At 39.1% G+C, this 20,930-nt stretch overlaps 1 protein-coding gene across 1 annotated transcript; it reads left to right on the top strand.

Moving 5' to 3' along the window:
• Nucleotides 1-1,314: 1,314 nt before the first annotated feature.
• sumo2a (small ubiquitin like modifier 2a) lies at nt 1,315-20,798 on the top strand. The gene is made up of 4 exons (XM_061910928.1): nt 1,315-1,454; nt 13,389-13,517; nt 13,712-13,783; nt 20,408-20,798. The coding sequence occupies exons 1-4, from the start codon at nt 1,434-1,436 to the stop codon at nt 20,471-20,473; spliced, it is 288 nt and encodes a 95-aa protein (XP_061766912.1). The 5' UTR covers nt 1,315-1,433; the 3' UTR covers nt 20,474-20,798.
• The last annotated feature ends 132 nt before the right edge of the window (nt 20,799-20,930 follow it).

Genomic DNA, 20,930 nt, shown 5'->3' with positions numbered 1-20,930 from the left:
CTCCTTATCACAGAAACGTAAAGCAAGCCCGCCTTCTTACATACGTCACATACTGTCGCGCGTCTGGCGTCATAGCTCTCACGAAGCAGAGAGGTAGCAGCATGGCTAACATTAGCTGAGGCAGGTCGAGCGAGCGGAGCTTGTGACAATACAAGAGAGAGAAGGTGCGAAACTGATCACAAATAAAGGAAGAACAAAATGCCCACAATAAAGAGCAGGGGATCCATCATCTGGCGGTGGTTTGGCTTCAAGCAGGAAGATATTCAGCAGACAACAGCATTATGCAAAGTATGCAGCAGAAGTGTTACTACAAAAGGCAACAACACTATTAATTTTCTCTTTCATTTAAAAAATCACCCGTGAGAGAATGAAGAGTATTTCATAAATACAGTTTTGGTCAATTGACTTAGTTGTGATTTCCCTCTCTGCATGAAAGTTTAAAAGTAGCATATATTAATGCAGTATGAAGAACAATGTTTTAAAGGCCTACTGAAATGAGATTTTCTTATCTAAACGGGGATAGCAGGTCCATTCTATGTGTCATACTTGATCATTTCGCGATACTGCCATATTTTTGCTGAAAGGATTTAGTAGAGAACATCCATGATAAAGTTCGCAACTTTCGGTGCTAAGAGAAAAGTTCTGCCTTTACCGGAAGTCGCAGACCACAATTTTCTCACTGAAACCTGCTGGTTGACATTCGGTTGGGATCCATGTTCGCTGTGATCCATAGTAAAGTTTCACCTCCAGGAATTTTAAACAAGGAATCACTGTGTGTTTGTGTGGCTAAAGGCTAAAGCTTCCCAACTCCACCTTTCTACTTTGACTTCTCCAATATTAATTGAACAAATTGCAAAGGATTCAGCAACACAGATCTCCAAAATACTGTGTAATTATGTGGTTAAAGCAGACGACTTTTAGCTGTGTGTGTGTGTGTGTGCAGCGCTCATATTTCCTAAAGGCCCATGACGTCACGCATACACGTCATCATTATGTGACGTTTTCAAGAAAAAACTCCCGTGAAATTTAAAATTGCAATTTAGTAAACAATAAAGGCCGTATTGGCATGTGTTGCAATGTTAATATTTCATCATTGATATATAAACTATCAGACTGCGTGGTGGGTAGTAGTTGGTTTCAGTAGGCCTTTAAAGTAGACGCATAGAATCATGCTGTGATTATATGCATCAAGTGTTCATTCAAGGCCAAGGCAAAATATCGTAATATATATTGTATATCGCAAAAAGGCATAAAAATATCGCGATATTAATAAAAGCCAATATCGCCCAGCCCTATAGGCCCAACCAATCCCCAGTATGGGATGCAATGTATCACTTCCTCCTCCAGCACACTAGGTGGCGATAACGCTCTTTAAGCGGCGTTTGCGGCCTAGCGCCAAAACAGAAGGGGCGCGTACAGACGACGCAGCAAACATGGCAGACGAGAAGCCTAAGGTGAGGACTTTTATTCACGTTAGTATTCATCATTTGCACTCGCTGTGTTTACTTCGCCCGCTGAAGGGTGGCGGTGTCCCCGGGGCCTAAGTCCCAAAGAGTCCCAGGATTGGAGAGAAGGCCAGATGCACGAGCCGGCGCGAACAGCAGCAAGCTAGCAGCACATTTAGCAGTCTATGCTAACGCTGCTAATATGCCTGAAATACGACTGGATTATGAGTTATAACAACCGAATCAAGAACACAATTCAAACATCAACATCTATTTATGAACACCTCCGTTTGATGTTTTTAATTGAGTAATTTCATTGTTCAAGCCTTTGTGACTTTGATGTGGTCTGACAACGCATGTTGGTTAAACAGGCCGCAATGTATGTTTTGACTACAACCCGTCATTAACTACCAACTATAGGCCGTCATTAACTACCAACTATAGGCCGTCATTAACTACCGACTATAGGCCGTCATTAACTACCGACTATAGGCCGTCATTAACTACCGACTATAGGCCGTCATTAACTACCGACTATAGGCCGTCATTAACTACCGACTGTAGGCCGTCATTAACTACCGACTGTAGGCCGTCATTAACTACCGACTGTAGGCCGTCATTAACTACCGACTATAGGCCGTCATTAACTACCGACTGTAGGCCGTCATTAACTACCGACTGTAGGCCGTCATTAACTACCGACTGTAGGCCGTCATTAACTACCGACTGTAGGCCGTCATTAACAACCGACTATAGGCCGTCATTAACTACCGACTATAGGCCGTCATTAACTACCGACTATAGGCCGTCATTAACTACCGACTATAGGCCGTCATTAACTACCGACTATAGGCCGTCATTAACTACCGACTATAGGCCGTCATTAACTACCGACTATAGGCCGTCATTAACTACCGACTATAGGCCGTCATTAACTACCGACTATAGGCCGTCATTAACTACCGACTATAGGCCGTCATTAACTACCGACTATAGGCCGTCATTAACTACCGACTATAGGCCGTCATTAACTACCGACTAAAGGCCGTCATTAACTGCCAACTAAAGGATTGATTGATTGATACTTTTATTAGTAGATTGCACAGTACAGTACATATTCCGTACCACATCAACTGCCACTAAATGGTAACACCCGAATAAGTTTTCCAACTTGTTTAAGTCGGGGTCCACGTTAATCAATTCATGGTACAAATATATACTATCAACATAATACAGTCATCACACAAGTTAATCATCATAGTATGTACATTGAATTATTTACATTATTTACAATCCGGGGGGTGGGATGATTAAAAATGCACGCATATAGTTGTATAGCTTTGGTTGATATCAGAACTTCAGTCATCAACAATTGCATCAACAGAGAAATGTGGACATTGAAACAGTGTAGGTCTTATTTAGTAGGATATGTACAGCCAGCAGAGAACATAGTGGGTTCAGATAGCATAAGAACAAGTATATACATTAGAAGTACATTTGAGTTGTTTATAATCCGGGGAGATGGGATGTGAATGGAGGAGGGTATTAGTAAAGTGTTGAAGTTGCCTGGAGGTGTTGTTTTAGAGCGGTTTTGAAGGAATATAGAGATGCACTTACTTTTATACCTGTTGGGAGTGCATTCCACATTGATGTGGCATAGAAAGAGAATGTCATTATCTACCAACTAAAGCAGGGGTAGGGAACCTATGGCTCTAGAGCCAGATGTGGCTCTTTTGATGACTACATCTGGCTCTCAGATAAATCTTAGCTGACATTGCTTAACACGATAAGTAATGAGTAATTCCGCTGGTAATCACAGTGTTAAAAATAACGTTCAAAATATAAAACATTTTCATGCATTTTCATCCATCCGGTTTCTACCGCACCTGTTCAAGAAAGCAGCATTAATGGTAAGAACTAATTTATTTATTTTTGGTTAGCCTCAGAATAACAATGTTATTAAAAAGAATAAGAGACTTATTATACTCTAAAAATCTTAGTCTTTCTTAAAAATGCACGCATATAGTTGTATTCAGTGTTAAAAAATAAATAACTTATATCGCTCTCATGGAAATACTTTAAAAAAATTTGGGCTTGTATGGCTCTCAGCCAAAAAGGTTCCCGACCTCTGAACTAAAGGTTGTCGTCAACTGCCAACTATAGGCCGTCGTCAACTGCCAACTATAGGCCGTCGTCAACTGCCAACTATAGGCCGTCAACTGCCAACTATAGGCCGTCGTCAACTGCCAACTATAGGCCGTCGTCAACTAGGGGTGTGCCAAAACATCGATACTATGATATATCGCGATATATCCTCTATGGCACGTTATCGATACATGGGCGTCAAATATCGATATTTATAAACATAAACATACAGCCGTTTTAAACAGATTCGCCCACAAAAACCTGTTTGATATATTGAGTCACTACTTCGAGCCTCCACATTATGGCGCTCTAGCGCAGTACTCTAGTAGAGTACTCGTTGAAAGGAAAGAAGAAGAAGCAGCAGCAGATGGAGGGAATGGCACAAAGCGGAGGAGCGAATAGCAGATTAGAACACGTGAACGATGCACCGGCGAATTTTTAATCTAAAGTCTGGGCCCACTTCGGCTTTTACTATACAGACAATGGAACAACACTTTAACGATTTTGCAATCTGCAAGAACTGTCTCGCGAAGGTCAAGTAAGTACACGGGCAACACAACGAACATGCACAGCCATCTTGTCCGCCATCATCCTGAGCTTGCCACGGAGGAAAGGGCGAGTAGCGACGCTAACGTTTCTGTTAGCCAGCCTACAATCAACACCGTATTTAAAGCAAAGCTCCCTTCTGCATCCCCCAGGCCTGCGAGCATTACAAAGTCCATTGCTTGCTTTTTTTTGTAAAGATCTTAGACCATATAGTATCTTAAAATGTGTTCTCAGGTATTCATAAGATCACCCAGTTGTTGATAATGTAATGCACTGACTGAAATGTTTATTTTTTATATACAGTGAAGTGCCAGTTTTCATAAAACAATTTGATTTTAATTGTTAAGCACTGATGTGTCCATGATTACATAGAAGTTCAGTAGCTCTGAAATGTATATTTTCTGCATTCATTTTGTTTTTTTAATAATTTTAATTTGCACAGACAGAAAATATTTTGGTGAAGTGGATTCAGTGCAGTCAATAAATTTTGAATTTCTTAAGTGAGACTAAAATCATGATGTATCGTGGATGAAATTTCTTTCAATACATCGATATCGCATAATCGTAGTATCGTGATCTTATCGTTATCGTGGGCAAAATATCGTGGTGATATCGTACCGCGAGGTACCTGATGATACCCAGCCCTATCATCAACTGCCAACTACAGGCCGTCATTTACTGCCAACTATAGGCCGTCATCTACTGCCAACTTTTAGGCCGTCATCTACTGCCAACTTTTAGGCCGTCATCTACTGCCAACTTTTAGGCCGTCATCTACTGCCAACTTTTAGGCCGTCATCAACTGCCAACTTTTAGGCCGTCATCAACTGCCAACTTTTAGGCCGTCATCAACTGCCAACTTTTAGGCCGTCATCAACTGCCAACTTTTAGGCCGTCATCAACTGCCAACTTTTAGGCCGTCATCAACTGCCAACTTTTAGGCCGTCATCAACTGCCAACTTTTAGGCCGTCATCAACTGCCAACTTTTAGGCCGTCATCAACTGCCAACTTTTAGGCCGTCATCAACTGCCAACTTTTAGGCCGTCATCAACTGCCAACTTTTAGGCCGTCATCAACTGCCAACTTTTAGGCCGTCATCAACTGCCAACTTTTAGGCCGTCATCAACTGCCAACTTTTAGGCCGTCATCAACTGCCAACTTTTAGGCCGTCATCAACTGCCAACTTTTAGGCCGTCATCAACTGCCGCCAATTTTTAGGCCGTCATCTACTGCCGCCAATTTTTAGGCCGTCATCTACTGCCGCCAACTTTTAGGCCGTCATCAACTGCCGACTTTTAGGCCGTCATCAACTGCCGACTTTTAGGCCGTCATCAACTGCCGACTTTTAGGCCGTCATCAACTGCCGACTTTTAGGCCGTCATCAACTGCCGACTTTTAGGCCGTCATCAACTGCCGACTTTTAGGCCGTCATCAACTGCCGACTTTTAGGCCGTCATCAACTGCCGACTTTTAGGCCGTCATTAAAGGCCTACTGAAACCCACTACTACCCACCACTCAGTCTGATAGTTTATATATCAATGAGGAAATATTAACATTGCAACACATGCCAATACGGCCTTTTTAGTTTACTAAATTACAATTTAAAAATTCTCGGGAATTTCATCTTGAAAACAGGTTTTTAGGAAGAATGAGCGCTGCGCACACACGCAGCTAAAAGTCGTCTGCTTTAACGGCACAATTACACAGTATTTTGGAGATCTGTGTTGCTGAATCTTTTGCAATTTGTTCAATTAAAATTGGAGAAGTCACACTAGAAAGATGGAGTTGGGAAGCTTTAGCCTTTAATCACACAAACACACGGTGATTCCTTGTTTAAAATTCCTGGAGGTGAAACGTTAAAATGGATCAGAGCGCGGTCAAATAAACATGAATCACGACGGAATGTCAACCAGCAGGTTTCGGTGAGAAATTTGTGGTTAAAAAGTCGTTTCTTACCGGTGAAAAGCTGAGCTTGTGCTTTCCATAAAGCTGCCGTCGACTCCCCTGAGACATTGGCGTCAAGACACCCGTGGACGTACACCTCCGACTATCGGGTACTATTTAACTCACTAAAACACTAGCAACACAATAGAAAGATAAGGAATTTCCCAGAATTATCCTAGTAAATGTCTCTAAAAACATCGGAATCCGTCCCAATGCAATCGCGTTTTTTATTTTTTAATTTTTTTTTTTTAATCTTTTTTTTTTTACTAGTCCGTCGCTATTAATATCCTCAAACTCAAATCTTTCATCCTCGCTCAAATTAATGGGGAAATTGTCGTTTTCTCGGTCCAAATAGCACTTGTTGTAGGAGGCTCCCTTTAAAAACAATGTGAATATGTGAGGAGCCCCAACATGTGTGACGTCATCGTCTGCAACTTCCGGTAGAAGCAGGGCATTTCTCTTTCCACCGAAAGTTGCAAACTTTATCGTGGATCTTCTCTACTGAATCCTTTCAGCAAAAATATGGCAATATCGCGAAATGATCAAGTATGACACATAAAATGGACCTGCTATCCCCGTTTAAATAAGAAAATCTCATTTCAGTAGGCCTTTAACTACCAACAATAGGCCGTCATTAACTACCAACTATAGGCCGTCATTAACTACCAACTACAGGCCGTCATCAACTACCAACTATAGGCCGTCATTAACTACCAAGCTGAAGGGCAACAATTGTATCCATTTCCTGCTCCTTACGTCCAAACAACTCCTTTTGACTGGCGCTGGGAATAGGACTGTTTCGTGTAGACAACTGGAGATTTAATGGCGTAGCAAAGTAATAGTTTATCATGACACATATTACCAGTCAAATCAAATTGCTTTGTCATTGCCTGTAATACTCATAGCCTCTAGGGGGCGCAGTGATGTACTTGCGCACACTTAGTTTTCATTTATTTTCCCCTTTTTATAGTATGTTCCTGTTAACCTATACTGTTTATGACCTATTGTATAGCTTATATACGTATTAGATCACGGTGTCAAAGAATTATCTATGGCCCTGAGGCCTAGGGCTGGGCGATATATAAGATATATCACGGGTTTATTTCTTTGCGATATAGAAAATTACTATATCGTAATTTTCGAGTATATGTTCTCACACAGTTGCTTTTAGCTGTGGGCATTACTACAGGCTCTTCTCACTCTTTCCTGTCTCTCTTCACAGACAAGAAGGCGCACCTTTCTTACGTCACATACTGTCACGTCATACATCACATACGTATACGCCCTTGCGTATACGTATGTGACGTATACGCTAACGTAGCCGTACGAGAGAAAGAAGGTGAAGGAAGACTTAATTCCCAATAAAAACAGCAGGGTTTCCATTGTCTGGCGGTGGTTCGGCTTCAAGCGGGAATATGTCGAATGGACAACTTTGATTTGTCAAGTGTGGGGCACAAGCGTTGCTACCAAAAGTAGCATTACTGCTAATATGTAGCATAGTTTGAAAAGTCACTCACTAGAGAATGAAGAGAATTTCATAACCTTAGTAATATACCACATAGTGAAGGACGAATACTATTTGATTTCCTATTATGCAGCTCATTTTTATTTGACACTTAAAATGTCTCTGACAATCTTGCACTTTGTTTTGGAAATTATTTGAATGTTTGTGCCATTGCATGTATGAATGCAGTATGAAGAAGAATGTTTTCATTTATACACATTAGAATCATCATACTGCTGTGATTATATGCATCAAGTGTTCATTCAAGGCCAAGGCAAAATATCGTAATATATATCGTATATTGTGATATGGTCTAAAAATATTGCGATATTAAAGAAAGGCAATATCGCCCAGCTCTACTTAGGCCCCATTTACACTAATAGGATAAGGCTATCCAGGGTCCACATGCAACAGTGCCACCGTTTAAGACCCCTTCCCCTCCTCCGTGCGCATACGCAAGGCGACCTAATACACAGTCGTGGAAAATGCGCACGTCACAGTAGGGCTGGGCGATATGGCCTTTCAATTAATATTTCGATTATTTTAGGCCATATCGCAGTACACGATATATATCTCGATATTTTGCCTTAGCCTTGAATTAACACTTGATGCATATAATCACAGCAGTATGATGATTCTATGTCTACATTAAAACATTCTCGTTCATACTGCATTAATATATGCTCATTAAAAACTTTTATGCAGAGAAGGAAATCACAACTAAGTAATTTGACCAAAATTTTATTTATTAAACAGTTATTAGCAGGTGACTTTTCAAATGATGCTACATATTAGCAGTAATGCTACTTTTGGCAGCAACACTTGTGCCCCACACATGACAAATTAAAATGGTCTATTCGACATATTCCTGCTTGAAGCCAAACCGCCAAACGATGGACCCCCTGCTGTTTTTCTTGGGAATTAATTCTTCCTCCATTTGTTACCAGATTCGCACCTTCTTTCTCTTGTATTATCACTCGCACGACTTCGCTAGCATCACAGCTAGTGTTACCCATGCTGCTACCTCTCAACTCGGGGAGGGCATGTGACGTATGTAAGAAGGTGCGCTTGTTTTAAGTCTCTGTGAGAAGGAGACACAAGAAAGAGGGAGAGACACATGCAGTTTAATGCCCGCAGCTAAAAGAAACTGGTTGAGAACATATACTCTAATATCATGATATAGTAATTTTCTATATCGCACAGAGACAAACCCGCGATATATCGCGTATATCGATATATCACCCAGCCCTAATTAATTTTCCCCTCTTTATAATTTGTTCCTATTAACTTATACTGTTTATGACGTATTGTATATCTTATGATCGGCCGCCGATATTTGCCAAAAAATGCCTATCGGCAAGGCGTGGGAAAATGCCGATCCAGAACCAGTTTTTAAAAAAACTTCGATCCGTGTTTTCCAACACACCGCTTTAAATAATACATTCCACTCTTCTGCTGCTCCTTAAACTCCGTTCCACATTTTCCAGAACACCTTCAAAACATCCACAGGTCTGCGTTCTAACCGTTCAGACAGCCGTGCGAATTAAAAGTTACGGTAAAAATGTCAGCTGTGTGGGATTATTTTATCCTACAAAACGAAAAAGATGAAGAGGTGGAGTGCAAAACATGCCACAATTAAGTCAAGCATGGTGGTAAAGTTGTAAGACATTTTAATGACTTGCGAGTGAGAGGCTTTTTAGCACTCATCATAGATGAACACAGGAGCAGGCTGACACCTGAGCATCTTGAAGTGCTTGTCTTTGTTAGAAAGAATCTCCCCATTAATCTTGGACTTCAATTGTTTGCACTTTTTGTACAGACCGCTACAATAGTTTAAAACAAAGTGCACTTTTGGGCATGATGTCACTAAGATGACATATCAAAACAACACTAAATTAAAGTGTACTTTTTGTACAGAATGCCACTACAATAGTTTAAAACAAATAAAGTGCACACAATGATGTCACACAAGATATTTCAGTGTCAAATAATGAGCTGCATAATAGGAAATCAAATAGTATATGTCCTACGGTGTTGATGTGGAAATAGTTGCTTTAGCATTTTGTGGTTGTGGCATCGAATGGAGGTGCACTCTTCATTCTCTAGCGGGTGACTTTTCAAATGATGCTACAAATTAGCAGTGGTGCTACTTTTTGTGGAAACGCTTCAGTCGCATAAATGTTCAACATATTCCTGCTTGAAGCCAAACCACCGCCAGACGATGGGTCGTGCTGTATTACCACACGCAACACTCCGCTAGCATCACAGCTAACGTTACCATGTCGTTACCGCTCTGCTCCACGGGAGGATGTGATGTTGCTCACGTGACAGTATATGACGTGTGTAAGAAGGTACGCTTGTTTTAGGTCTTTGTGAGAAGGAGAGACAAGAAAGAGGGAGAAATGCATGCAGTTTAATGCCCGCAGCTAAAAGCAACTGCGTGAGAACCGTACTCGAATATCACGATATAGTCATTTTCTATATCACACAGAGACGACCCCGCGACTAATCGAGTATATCGCTAGATCGCCCAGTCCTATGTCATAGTCACCTCCAGTGTTGCTTTGTGTGCAAGTTCTTAAATGTAACTTGTCTGAACAACATCCAGTGTTGTGGTATTTCAATTAATTGGAATCTAGTGTGCTGTGGGCCCTATTGTAGTGAATCACACCTGAGCCATCATCAATTAATCAAATCTTTATCGGATATGTAAAAGTAAACAATGTGACAAAGAACATTTGACAACAATCAATCTAGGGATCTAGATAACTGGTCAGGACACTCCTCACTCTTTTGCCTTACCTTCATTGTCCATTCGTTTTTGGTGACTTTTAATCATCTGGACCTAGACGTTGAGTCCGCGACATACAAGGTGGTCAATAACTGATACAGTCTGCTTTGCCTGTCCAAAAGCATTCGCCGTTTTCCGTAGTCTTCCCTCGACGCCCAGGTAATACAAAGCACACGCTACCTTTTTTATCACATCCACGGGAGCTTGTATTCTCGTTGTCTCTCCTTCGACAAATGGACAAAGTTTTTCGGTAAGTAGAATCAAAGCTGACCTGGACATTCGAAAGTTCTCCTGCCGTCTGATAAGTGTTGTATCCCAAATATCTGCAATCCCTTTCTCCTAAGGCATTGGTGTAAAACTCTGGCCCGCGGGCCAAATTTGGCCCTGCCTGTAATTTCATTTGGCCCTTGAGGCAATGTCAAATTAACATTAAAGCTGGCCCGGTGTTACACAGTGGCAGTTTCGCTGTAACACCGCATTCACCGCTAATACTCATACTTGTCAACCCTCCCAATTTCCCCAAGAGACTCCCGAAGTTCAGTGACTGCCGAAAATCTCCCGGGGCAACCATTCTCCCGAATTTCTCCCAATTTCCACCCGGACAACAATATTGGGGGCGTACCTTAAAGACACTGCCTTTAGCGTTCTCTGCAACCTGTCGTCACGTCTGCTTTTCCTCCATTCAAACAGCGTGTCGGCCCAGTCACATAATATATGCGGCTTTAGCACACACACAAGTGAATGCAACGCATACTTGATCAACAGCCATACAGGGCACACTCTGGGTGGCCGTATTAACAATGCCAACACTGTTACAAATATGTGCCACACTGTGAACCCACACCAAATAATAATGACAAACACATTTCGGGAGAATACCCGCACCGTAACACAACAGAAGAAATGCCCAAAACCCCTTGCAGCACTAACTTCCGGGACGCTACAATATACATAACTTTATTTTAAAGAAGTAAACAAACAAAAAAGTACATTTGACTACTTTCTGTAAGAAATGTTTTTTGCTTAAATACATACTGGACATTTAGAAGTGCTTTTTTTTCCCCAGTTGGAAAAACCTTTTTTTTTAGTCATCACATAACCACAACATTCTTGCTCGTTAATCCGTGTTGATGGGCTCATGTTGCCCATTCGATTTGAAGCTGTAATATTACAAAAAAGGGACATTCGGCTATGTAGTGGTAATTGTTTTGTGTGCCTAATTTTTGTTACTTTGCGAATCTTCTCACTTGCGAGTCTCAAGGCTCTCTGTTTGTGCTTCCTTCCACCCACGGAGACAGAGTGTGGAGGACTGAAAAGAAGGCTCAATGAATTCAGTTAATTTTACTGTTAAACACGCTCAGCTGCTAAAAGCGATGCAGAGTGAGACGTCTTTCTCTCTGTTTAAAGTGGGAGACGAATAAACGTGAGGTTTAACAATTCTGATTGGTAAACATTTTTGTCCCTCTAATGCTGGTGACAGCGAAGAAAAAATAAAAAAGTCAGCTTTTTTGTGTTTACATTTTCGCACTAGTTAAAACTTTGAATTGCAGCCCTATTGTAAGAAATATAGATTTTTTTTACATGTTACGGTAAATGGAAAACAGTACCACTAATTAAAAAAAATAAAAATAAAACCTAGCATCTTAGTCGCCAGAATTTTACTGTAAAATGTACAGTGTTTTTTTTTTTTTTTTTTTACAACAGATGACTTTTAATTAAAAAAAAGTACTACTGTTTGTTTTATTATTTATTTTTTGTAACGTAAAATATGTACCGTTCTTCCATTTACAGTAATTAATGTAAAAACAAACGAAGATTTTATGGTAAAAAACTGGCAGCTCAGTCGGCAGAATTTTATCGTAGTAAACAGTGGTAGCGTTTTCAAATTACAGCAATGTAAAAATCACTGTAAAACTAACATGGTGCAGCAATACACAATAGCACACAAAAGGCTCATCAATCATCCAGAATTCAACCACGTCTCGTTCAGGGCCAAATTGGGCATCAGTCTTTTTTCCATATTTATAAGGTGCTTTTTTGAAGCATTATTTCCAAATGTTCGCTGATTTTAATCCCAATGTGTTTTTACCTGGCTAAATAAAGTAAAATGAAATGCAGGGCCATATAAAATAATGTTTTTAACATGTATTGTAATTAATTTTATATTTAGTTTCTGCAGTAATACTCTGTTAATAATGCTTATGTTGCTTTCATGTGCATATGTAACAGTTATCTACAATAATGTTTATTTTAAAACTTTGTCATTACTTGTTCATTAAATAAAACTCAGTTAAAAATATTTTAGTAAAAGTACTTGTTGAACATTTTGGGCACATTTAAAAATACTGCGATAACAGCTGTGATAATTTTGGTCACAATAACTGAAAAGAAATTTTCTTTGTCCATCAAAACTCTGAACACTATCTATATGAACAAAAAGTTAAGGTATGGCTGTCAGGTGCCCCCTTGCGAAATTATATTTGTTTTTGTTATCTCTTATACATTGCTATTTTGCACAATTTTCACATTTATTTATATTCTGCCATATTACTTGTTTATGATTGTGTTGCTTTCATATACACATTCAATTTCTACTTGAGGTCCATGAAACAGTGTTCTTATCTACAATAATGTTTATTCTACAAAGTAAGTCATTTTGAATGTGTTGTTTGTGTTTTTAAATAATACCTGGTTAAAAGATTTCAGTGTAAGTAATTTTTAAAAATTTTGAGCACATTTAATAATACCGCGATAATAACTGTGATAAGACATTTTCATACCATGACATCCCCAAAGAGGGTATATCAATCTAAAAGTTGGTGGCGTCGACACCAAAAGGAGTATCATATATAATCTATAGTCCATACTGGAGCATTGATATTTTTGTTGTAGTAAATTTTTAGGGTTTTTACATATTGTCGCCTGATCTCAAGTATGCATCTCCTAGTTGTCATTCTGTCAGAAAGTTTATTGAAGACTGGATAACCTACTGGCCTGTTTGTCTGTGTCAGGAGGGAGTGAAGACGGAGAACGAGCACATAAACCTGAAGGTGGCAGGACAGGATGGCTCAGTGGTGCAGTTCAAGATCAAAAGGCACACTGCACTCAACAAACTGATGAAAGCTTATTGTGAACGACAGGTGAGACACTAGGTAAAACGATACCTGGAAAAAAGACTGTTCAATCATTGGAGGCATTTCCTGACTGTGCCATGACAGGACAATATGGATTTTTGTTATGTATCCAAAATCTGTACAGTTTGAGAAACTGCAATAATTTTTAAATACTCAATAATGACAACTTCATATTTCTATACTTTCTGTCTTTCCCACAGGGATTATCAATGAGACAGATACGGTTTCGATTTGACGGCCAGCCCATTAATGAGCAGGACACACCCTCGCAGGTACTGAAGCTTTTTGATTTTTACTAAACCCTGATTTTTAGGGTTTTCCTTTAATATAATTGAAAGTGGTGTACCGCCACAGCATTTGTATTACCGCTACACCTTGAAAAGTTTTTTTAAACATGAAATTAAATTAATATATTGTAGCCCCAAGAACAAATTGCTCAAAGTCTGATGCTATTTTTGCATTTTATTACCAATCTTATGGACACCACCGGTTTTACCTCCCGTGAAAACACTTTCGTCTCCGTGAGTCCGCGCTTCCCCAGACACAAAAACATTATCTCATTCGCCGCCAATCACCTTCCAGGAATGGACAGTTTGTTTGCAAACATGGAAAAAACTAACATCAAATCCAAAACTCACTAACATTAACACCAGCTGGTCGTTAACAGTATGAATTGATATACATAGCCTATTATTTGTGCACTATTAACAAGTGATGTAACGAAAACCATCCTGCCGAAATCGGATGTAAACAAAACACACATCATTGTCTGGATTGTTGTCAGGATGTCTGGAATGTGGACGTAATTTTAACATATGCCAGATATACTCTCCAACAGCCATCTCCAAAATGTGCAAATATTAAGAGGATAGTAGCGACTTTTAAGAAGACAAAGTCCAACTGGAGCAACAGCGCGAAGCAAGTGTAACGTCATGCTTGGTCCGCGCGGTTGTTCGCCGCTTTCGTCAGGGACATAAGTAGAGTCTCGAAACATGACTACATTTTGTAACACCAGAAAAGGATGCTAGATTTGTTGCTAATTTTTTTTAATGAAAAACTGAAAGTCTGTACACACTTGAAAAAATCTCCACAAAGTACATTGTACAATAAGCAGCAACAATTAAAAATATGGGAAAAACGATAAAACAATACATATATATATATATATATATATATATATATATATATATATATATATATATATATATATATATATATATATATATATGTTAATACTAATAGTAGCAGAATTGTTTTTAAATGTATGTTTACATTTTGTTTAGCCTTTTTAAATAATTATAATATATCATGGCAAATTAAGCAAATTATGTCAAGGTGACCACGCCCCTATCGCTACAGGTATTTTGACAGTCTAGGGGAAACCCTGATAATTGCAGAAACTATTATAATACCTGTAAAAGGATGGATGGCTTGTTGTTGCCTCTCACGGTGGGATAAATGGACTCTACTTATAGATATAAGGCAAAAAACGTGCACATTACGCCCCGGCAATACATTGATTTTATTGGTAATTTAGATTTATTTTTCATTGCAGATGATTTAAAAATAATGGCTAATGGTAATGAGAGCGAGACATTTGTTCAAAAGAAAAGAAAAGTGTTGTCAGTTCTTTAGAATTGCAGCAACAGGTGTTGACAAGTGACTGGTTGCTGCATAGTTTCTTTAAAAAAAAAAAAGGCAGAAACACAACAAACTTATTCCAGCATCCGAAACAGTTTTGAGTCGAGTGGGGGGGAATACAACTCTAAGGCGAACATGAACGCAGCAACAACAAACTCCACTCAAGAAGCAGCTTGTTTTGAGTCATTTACACAAGATACGATGAATGATGAGAAAGGAGAACAATGCACAGAGCGACCACTAAAGCCACTAATTCATACATCCAAACCGCTAATATATTACATGTGCAATGAAGTGTACATTGTCTTTAACATCAGTAGACACTAACAAGTAGCCCAGGATACGTCCTGAAAAAGCCTGCGTTTATCCACTTACTAAAACTATATAGTCATCTAAATGTTTTTACTGGATTATTTGCCTACGATGTACATTACTACATTTTTATTTACGGAAATATTGTCATTCAAAAGTTCAAGTTTACATTGTATTGATCAATTTAGTTTTTATTACTATATAATGATTGGTATCTATTGATTTATTAATGTTTATGTATTTGCATGCAATCCTACATTTTTCTTTACAGAAGTATTTTTATCAAGGCAGAAGAATTAAATTTGCACTTTATTGTACTCCGCCTTCCGCCCGATTGTAGCTGAGATAGGCGCCAGCGCCCCCCGTGACCCCGAAAGGGAATAAGCGGCAGAAAATGGATGGATGGATGGATAATCTCAATGTTGGAGATTATTTGCATGCAAAGTACAATGCTGAATTGTTGCGTATGACAGTATTCAATCAAAAGTATTGCCTCCCATAGGAAGCTCCTAATTTAGTTTTTTGAAAAATATTGCATAAATAGTACAATTTATGTGATCTAAAATCCCATTATACAAATTACAATTTTGAAACAGTTTTTTTATTTGAAAAAAAAAGGCAAAACTTGTTTTGAATACCTCTGTTATTTGTATTCATAGGTTTCTTTAAAAAGTAGGGGGGAAAATCTCCAAAAATCTAGTATTTTTTGTGAAAAAATCTGGAGATTTTTTTAGAGGCCTAGTGTACATAGACAAAATGTCAGTTTCCAAATGATTACTTGTCAAGAAGTTAAATTATTACTGGTATACTGTAATATGTAATGAGTCGTAGCCTTCCTATGACTCTTTTATAAATCGTAATTGCGTATATTGAAGATGTGGTGTGGACATGCATTATATAGAGTATGTTGTCAGTGGCCTAGAGTTAGTGTCCGCCCTGAGATCTGTAGGTTGTGAGTTCAAACCCCGGCCGAGTCATACCAAAGACTATAAAAATGGGACCCATTACCTCCCTGCTTGGCACTCAGTATCAAGGGTTGGAATTGGGGGTAAAATCACCAAAAATGATTCCCGGGCGCGGCACCGCTGCTGCCCACTGCTCCCCTCACCTCCCAGGGGGTGATCAAGGGGATGGGTCAAATGCAGAGGACAGATTTCACCACACCTAGTGTGTGTGTGACAATCATTGGAACTTAAACTTAAATGTTGTCTTGGGCCATCCATTACAAAGGAACAGGGGGAGAAAATTAACAGATACCTAACTTTGTCTGAATATCTCCTAAACAGCATACTTGTCCATGAGCGATAGCGATTTCATGTCTAGAGTCCAAAAGTGTCTTGGAGGAATAATAACATAAAATAATGTACATTGGTCTGAATAGTTATAAAGTCTTGATTGAAGTTTGATGTTCTACTTACATGAAATATAAATGTCCATCTCTCCCCAGGTGCGATTAAAATAAAACAGAATGGAGGGGGGGAAAGCATCAGATGCATGAGCCTCAACAAATATACCGTATTTTTCGGACTATAAGTCGCAGTCTTCTCCACAGTCCAGCGGGGGGTGAGAAAATAAAAAAAATAAAAAAATTTTTTTTTTTTTTTTTTTTTTATAGTTTGGCCAAGACTCACCCCCCGGCCAAACTACCAAAAAAAATGTGCCTTATAGTCCGAAAAATACGGTAGTCTACTTTGATATAAACATAGCCACCTGGCAACTGTTGCATGTTTCCTGTGGTAGTTAGTTGTCTAGACTGGTTTCAGAGATTATGTGAACACAACATTCTCTCACAGTCTGACGGTACTCTCAGAAGGTGTAGAATGTCCATTTTGTTGACTTTGACCCTGCTCTTTGTGTGTAGGGAGGCAGAGTTGTGATGCTGTTTACTCTGCGGTGTTGCTTTTGTAACGTGCATTTGCAATGCCAAATCGAAGTGGTTTTTCACATTTTTATGTAGCAGACTGCCACAAATAAATGAGTGACTAAGACACTCTTTAGCCACCAAAACCATTGGTAAGTTTCCTTGCATTAAATTTGTCTGATTTCTTTTAAAAACAAATGCTGGAAATAAGCCTTGTACAACACAACTGTAAATACCTTAAACAGATCATGTTTGGGTTTGTAAAAATCAAATTAAAACACCTAGATCATGCTACTAGAAACCAGTTCTTGTTAAAACGTATTACAATAACATTAATACAGAGTAAAAATTATAAATGAAATATCTCTGTCTGATCTCATTCATTCAAATCATCTAGAAGCAAGATTCATGCTTTTATCTACCGATACAATAATTAAACGTCAAAATACAACAATTTAGACAACATTGACATGTAAATCAGCAATTATAATAATCCACTGCATAGTTTGTAGTAAATCGGGTTCCCCTCAACATAACTGAATGTGGCGCCCCGCCATGGCAATATCCTAAGCATATCTGCCACACATCGAAAATACGAGTATTTTACGTGAAAACAATTTAAAGTAATTCTCAACAAAGTACATCGTACAATAAGCAGCTACAATTGAAAATATGGCAGAACTAAATCAAATGATGTCAATACTTATTAATAATGGTTTTGTTTTTAAATACACGTACTGTATACCTTTTTGTTTTAGCCTTTTATAAAGAAAATCATATCACCATAGCAGATAATGCAAAGAAGACTATGACATCATGGTAACCACGCCTCAGCCACCTTAGGTATCTTTGCAATTAAAGGGAAACCCTGACAGAAAATAGTCAAAGCACTTAAGCAAAAAAAGCGATAACCACAAGAACCAAAGCAGGTGTTTTTTTTAAACACAAACATTACAAAAAACTCCAAATTACAATGGAAAGTTGTAGTTATCGATCAGATCTGGAGCTTGACAACTATGTCTAATTTATGAACATATAGCATTATTTTGCTCTACTTACATTTCTACATACAGTTAGGTCCATAAATATTTGGACATTGACACCATTTTCAGTATTTCAGCTCTATACAACACCACAATGGATTTGAAATGAAACGATAAAGATGTGCTTTAAGTTCAGACTTTCAGCTTTAATTTGAGGTAATTTACATCCAAATCAGTGGAACGGTGTAGGATTTACAACACATTTTACATGCGCCTTCCACTTTTTAAGGGACCAAAAGTAATTGGACAATTGGCTACTCAGCTGTTCCATGGCCAGGTGTGTCATTCCCTCGTTATTTCATTTACAAGGAGCAGATAAAAGGCCTAGAGTTCATTTCAAGTGTGGTATAATAATTGGGAATCTGGAGATGTCACCTCTCATTATGAAGTCCAAAGAGCTGTCACTATTAGTGAAGCAAGCCATCATTAGGCTGTAAAATCAAAACAAACCCATCAGAGAGATAGCAAAAACAATAGGTGTGGCCAAATCAACTGTTTGGCACATTCTTAAAAAGAGAGAACGCACTGCTCAGCTCAGCAACACCAAAAGACCTGGAAGACCACGGAAAACAAGTGTGGTGGATGACAGACGAATCCTTTCCCTTGTCAAGAAAAACCCCTTCACAACAGTTGGCCAGATGAAGAAAGCTCTCCAGGAGGTAAGTGTATCTGTGTCCAAGTCAACAATTAAGAGAATACTTCACCAGAGGAAATACAGAGGTCTTAATCACAAGGTGTAAACCATTTGTGAGCCCCAAAAACAAGAAGGCCAGATTAGTTTGCTGAGAAACATCTAAAAGAGCCTGTGCAGTTCTGGAACAACATCTTATGGACAGATGAGACAAAGATCAACCTGTACCAGAATGATGGAAAGCAAAGAGTATGGAGAAGGGAAGGAACTGTTCCAGATCCAAAGCATACCTGCTCATCAGTGAAGCATGGTTTTGTAATGGCGTGGGCATGCATGGCTGACAGTGGAACTGGATCTCTTATATTTATTGATGTGACAGCTGACACAAGCAGCAGAATGAATTCTGAAGTGTTTCGGGCAATATTACCTGCTCATTGGATGGCGCTTCACAATGCAGATGGACAATGACCCGAAGCATACTGCGAAAGCAACCAAGGAGTTTTTTAAGGCAAATAAGTGGAATGTTCTGCAATGGCCAAGTCAATCACCTGACCTGAATCTGATTGAGCAGGCATTTCACTTGTTGAAGACAAAACTGAAGGGAAAATGCCCAAAGAACAAGCAGGAACTGAAGACAGCTCCAGCAGAGCCCTGGCAGTGCATCACCAAGGACGAAACCCAGCGTCTGGTGATGTCTATGGGTTCCGGCCTTCAGGCTGTCATTGACTGCAAAGGGTTTGCAACAAAGTATTAAAAAGTGACCATTTGATCTATGATTGTTAGTTTGTCCAATTACTTTTGGACCCTTAAAATGTGAAAGGCACATAAAATGTGTTGTGATTCTGACACCGTTCACCTAATTGGGATGTAAATACCCTCAAATTAAAGCTCAAAGTCTGCACTTAAAGCACATTTTGCCTGTTTATTTCAAATCCATTGTGGTGTTGTACAGAGCTGATATACTGAACATTGTCAATGTCCAAATGTTTATTGACCTAACTGTAGCTAGCTAAGCTGAAATGACCACAAATGCCAACTCTTGTTGGCCAGCAGTCACATTAAGGATAGAGCATGGAAACGTGGACGTTTGAGTACCTTGAAGGTAGAAAAGCGCTATACAAGTACAACCCATTTATCATATGTTGTGAAAATAGAAGAAACCAAATAATTTGAGAAATCAGACTAATTTAATGCATGGGAACGTACTGAGTGACACACCTGTATCACATTTAGAGTCATTTTGTACGACACAAGAGGGTAAAACTGTTTTGGTGTTCTGATTAAAAGCTTCTAGACTACAGCACAATACAACTACAATGACAAACACCTACTTATTTTAAGGTGGAAAATGATACTAACTCATTATTTGTGTGTCTAAAATGGGCTGACATTTACTCATTGTCCGTAGCTCGAAATGGAGGATGAAGATACAATCGACGTGTTCCAGCAGCAAACTGGAGGGTGTGCTCCCTAATGACTGTTCCCGCAGTACATCTCTACCTCCCCTCTGTCATTCAACGTCTACACTCACACACACACACACACACACACACACACACACACACACACAGTACACACTCCGCCCGCCAGTGTAATTGCAGCAGCACAGTTCTTGGAAATGTCATTCAGATGTTAACTTTTGGGTTCTCTCGCCGTTGTGACAAATAAATACTGTTTTATTTCTTTGGCTGTGAGAGTGTCAGGAAGAGTTTTTGCTATCTACTAAAGTGGCCCTGCATTTTTAACCCTCTCTGTTGTTCTGGAAATGTGTTATTGGAATAAATTGAGTCTTTTTTTTACATGTATCTTTGTTTTTGTAGTAAATATAAACTCTTAAGTCTGAATATGTAAAAAGTTGATAACTTAGTACACTTCAGAATTGTGTGTATCCAAATACAATACATTTACAGGTACAAGGCATTTGTATTGGT

Source organism: Nerophis ophidion, linkage group LG01 (assembly GCF_033978795.1).
Source record: "Nerophis ophidion isolate RoL-2023_Sa linkage group LG01, RoL_Noph_v1.0, whole genome shotgun sequence".
In the NCBI taxonomy this organism is placed as follows: domain Eukaryota; kingdom Metazoa; phylum Chordata; class Actinopteri; order Syngnathiformes; family Syngnathidae; genus Nerophis; species Nerophis ophidion.
The sequence above is the reverse complement of the archived record's forward strand: the minus strand, read 5'-3'. Positions and strand labels throughout refer to the sequence as shown.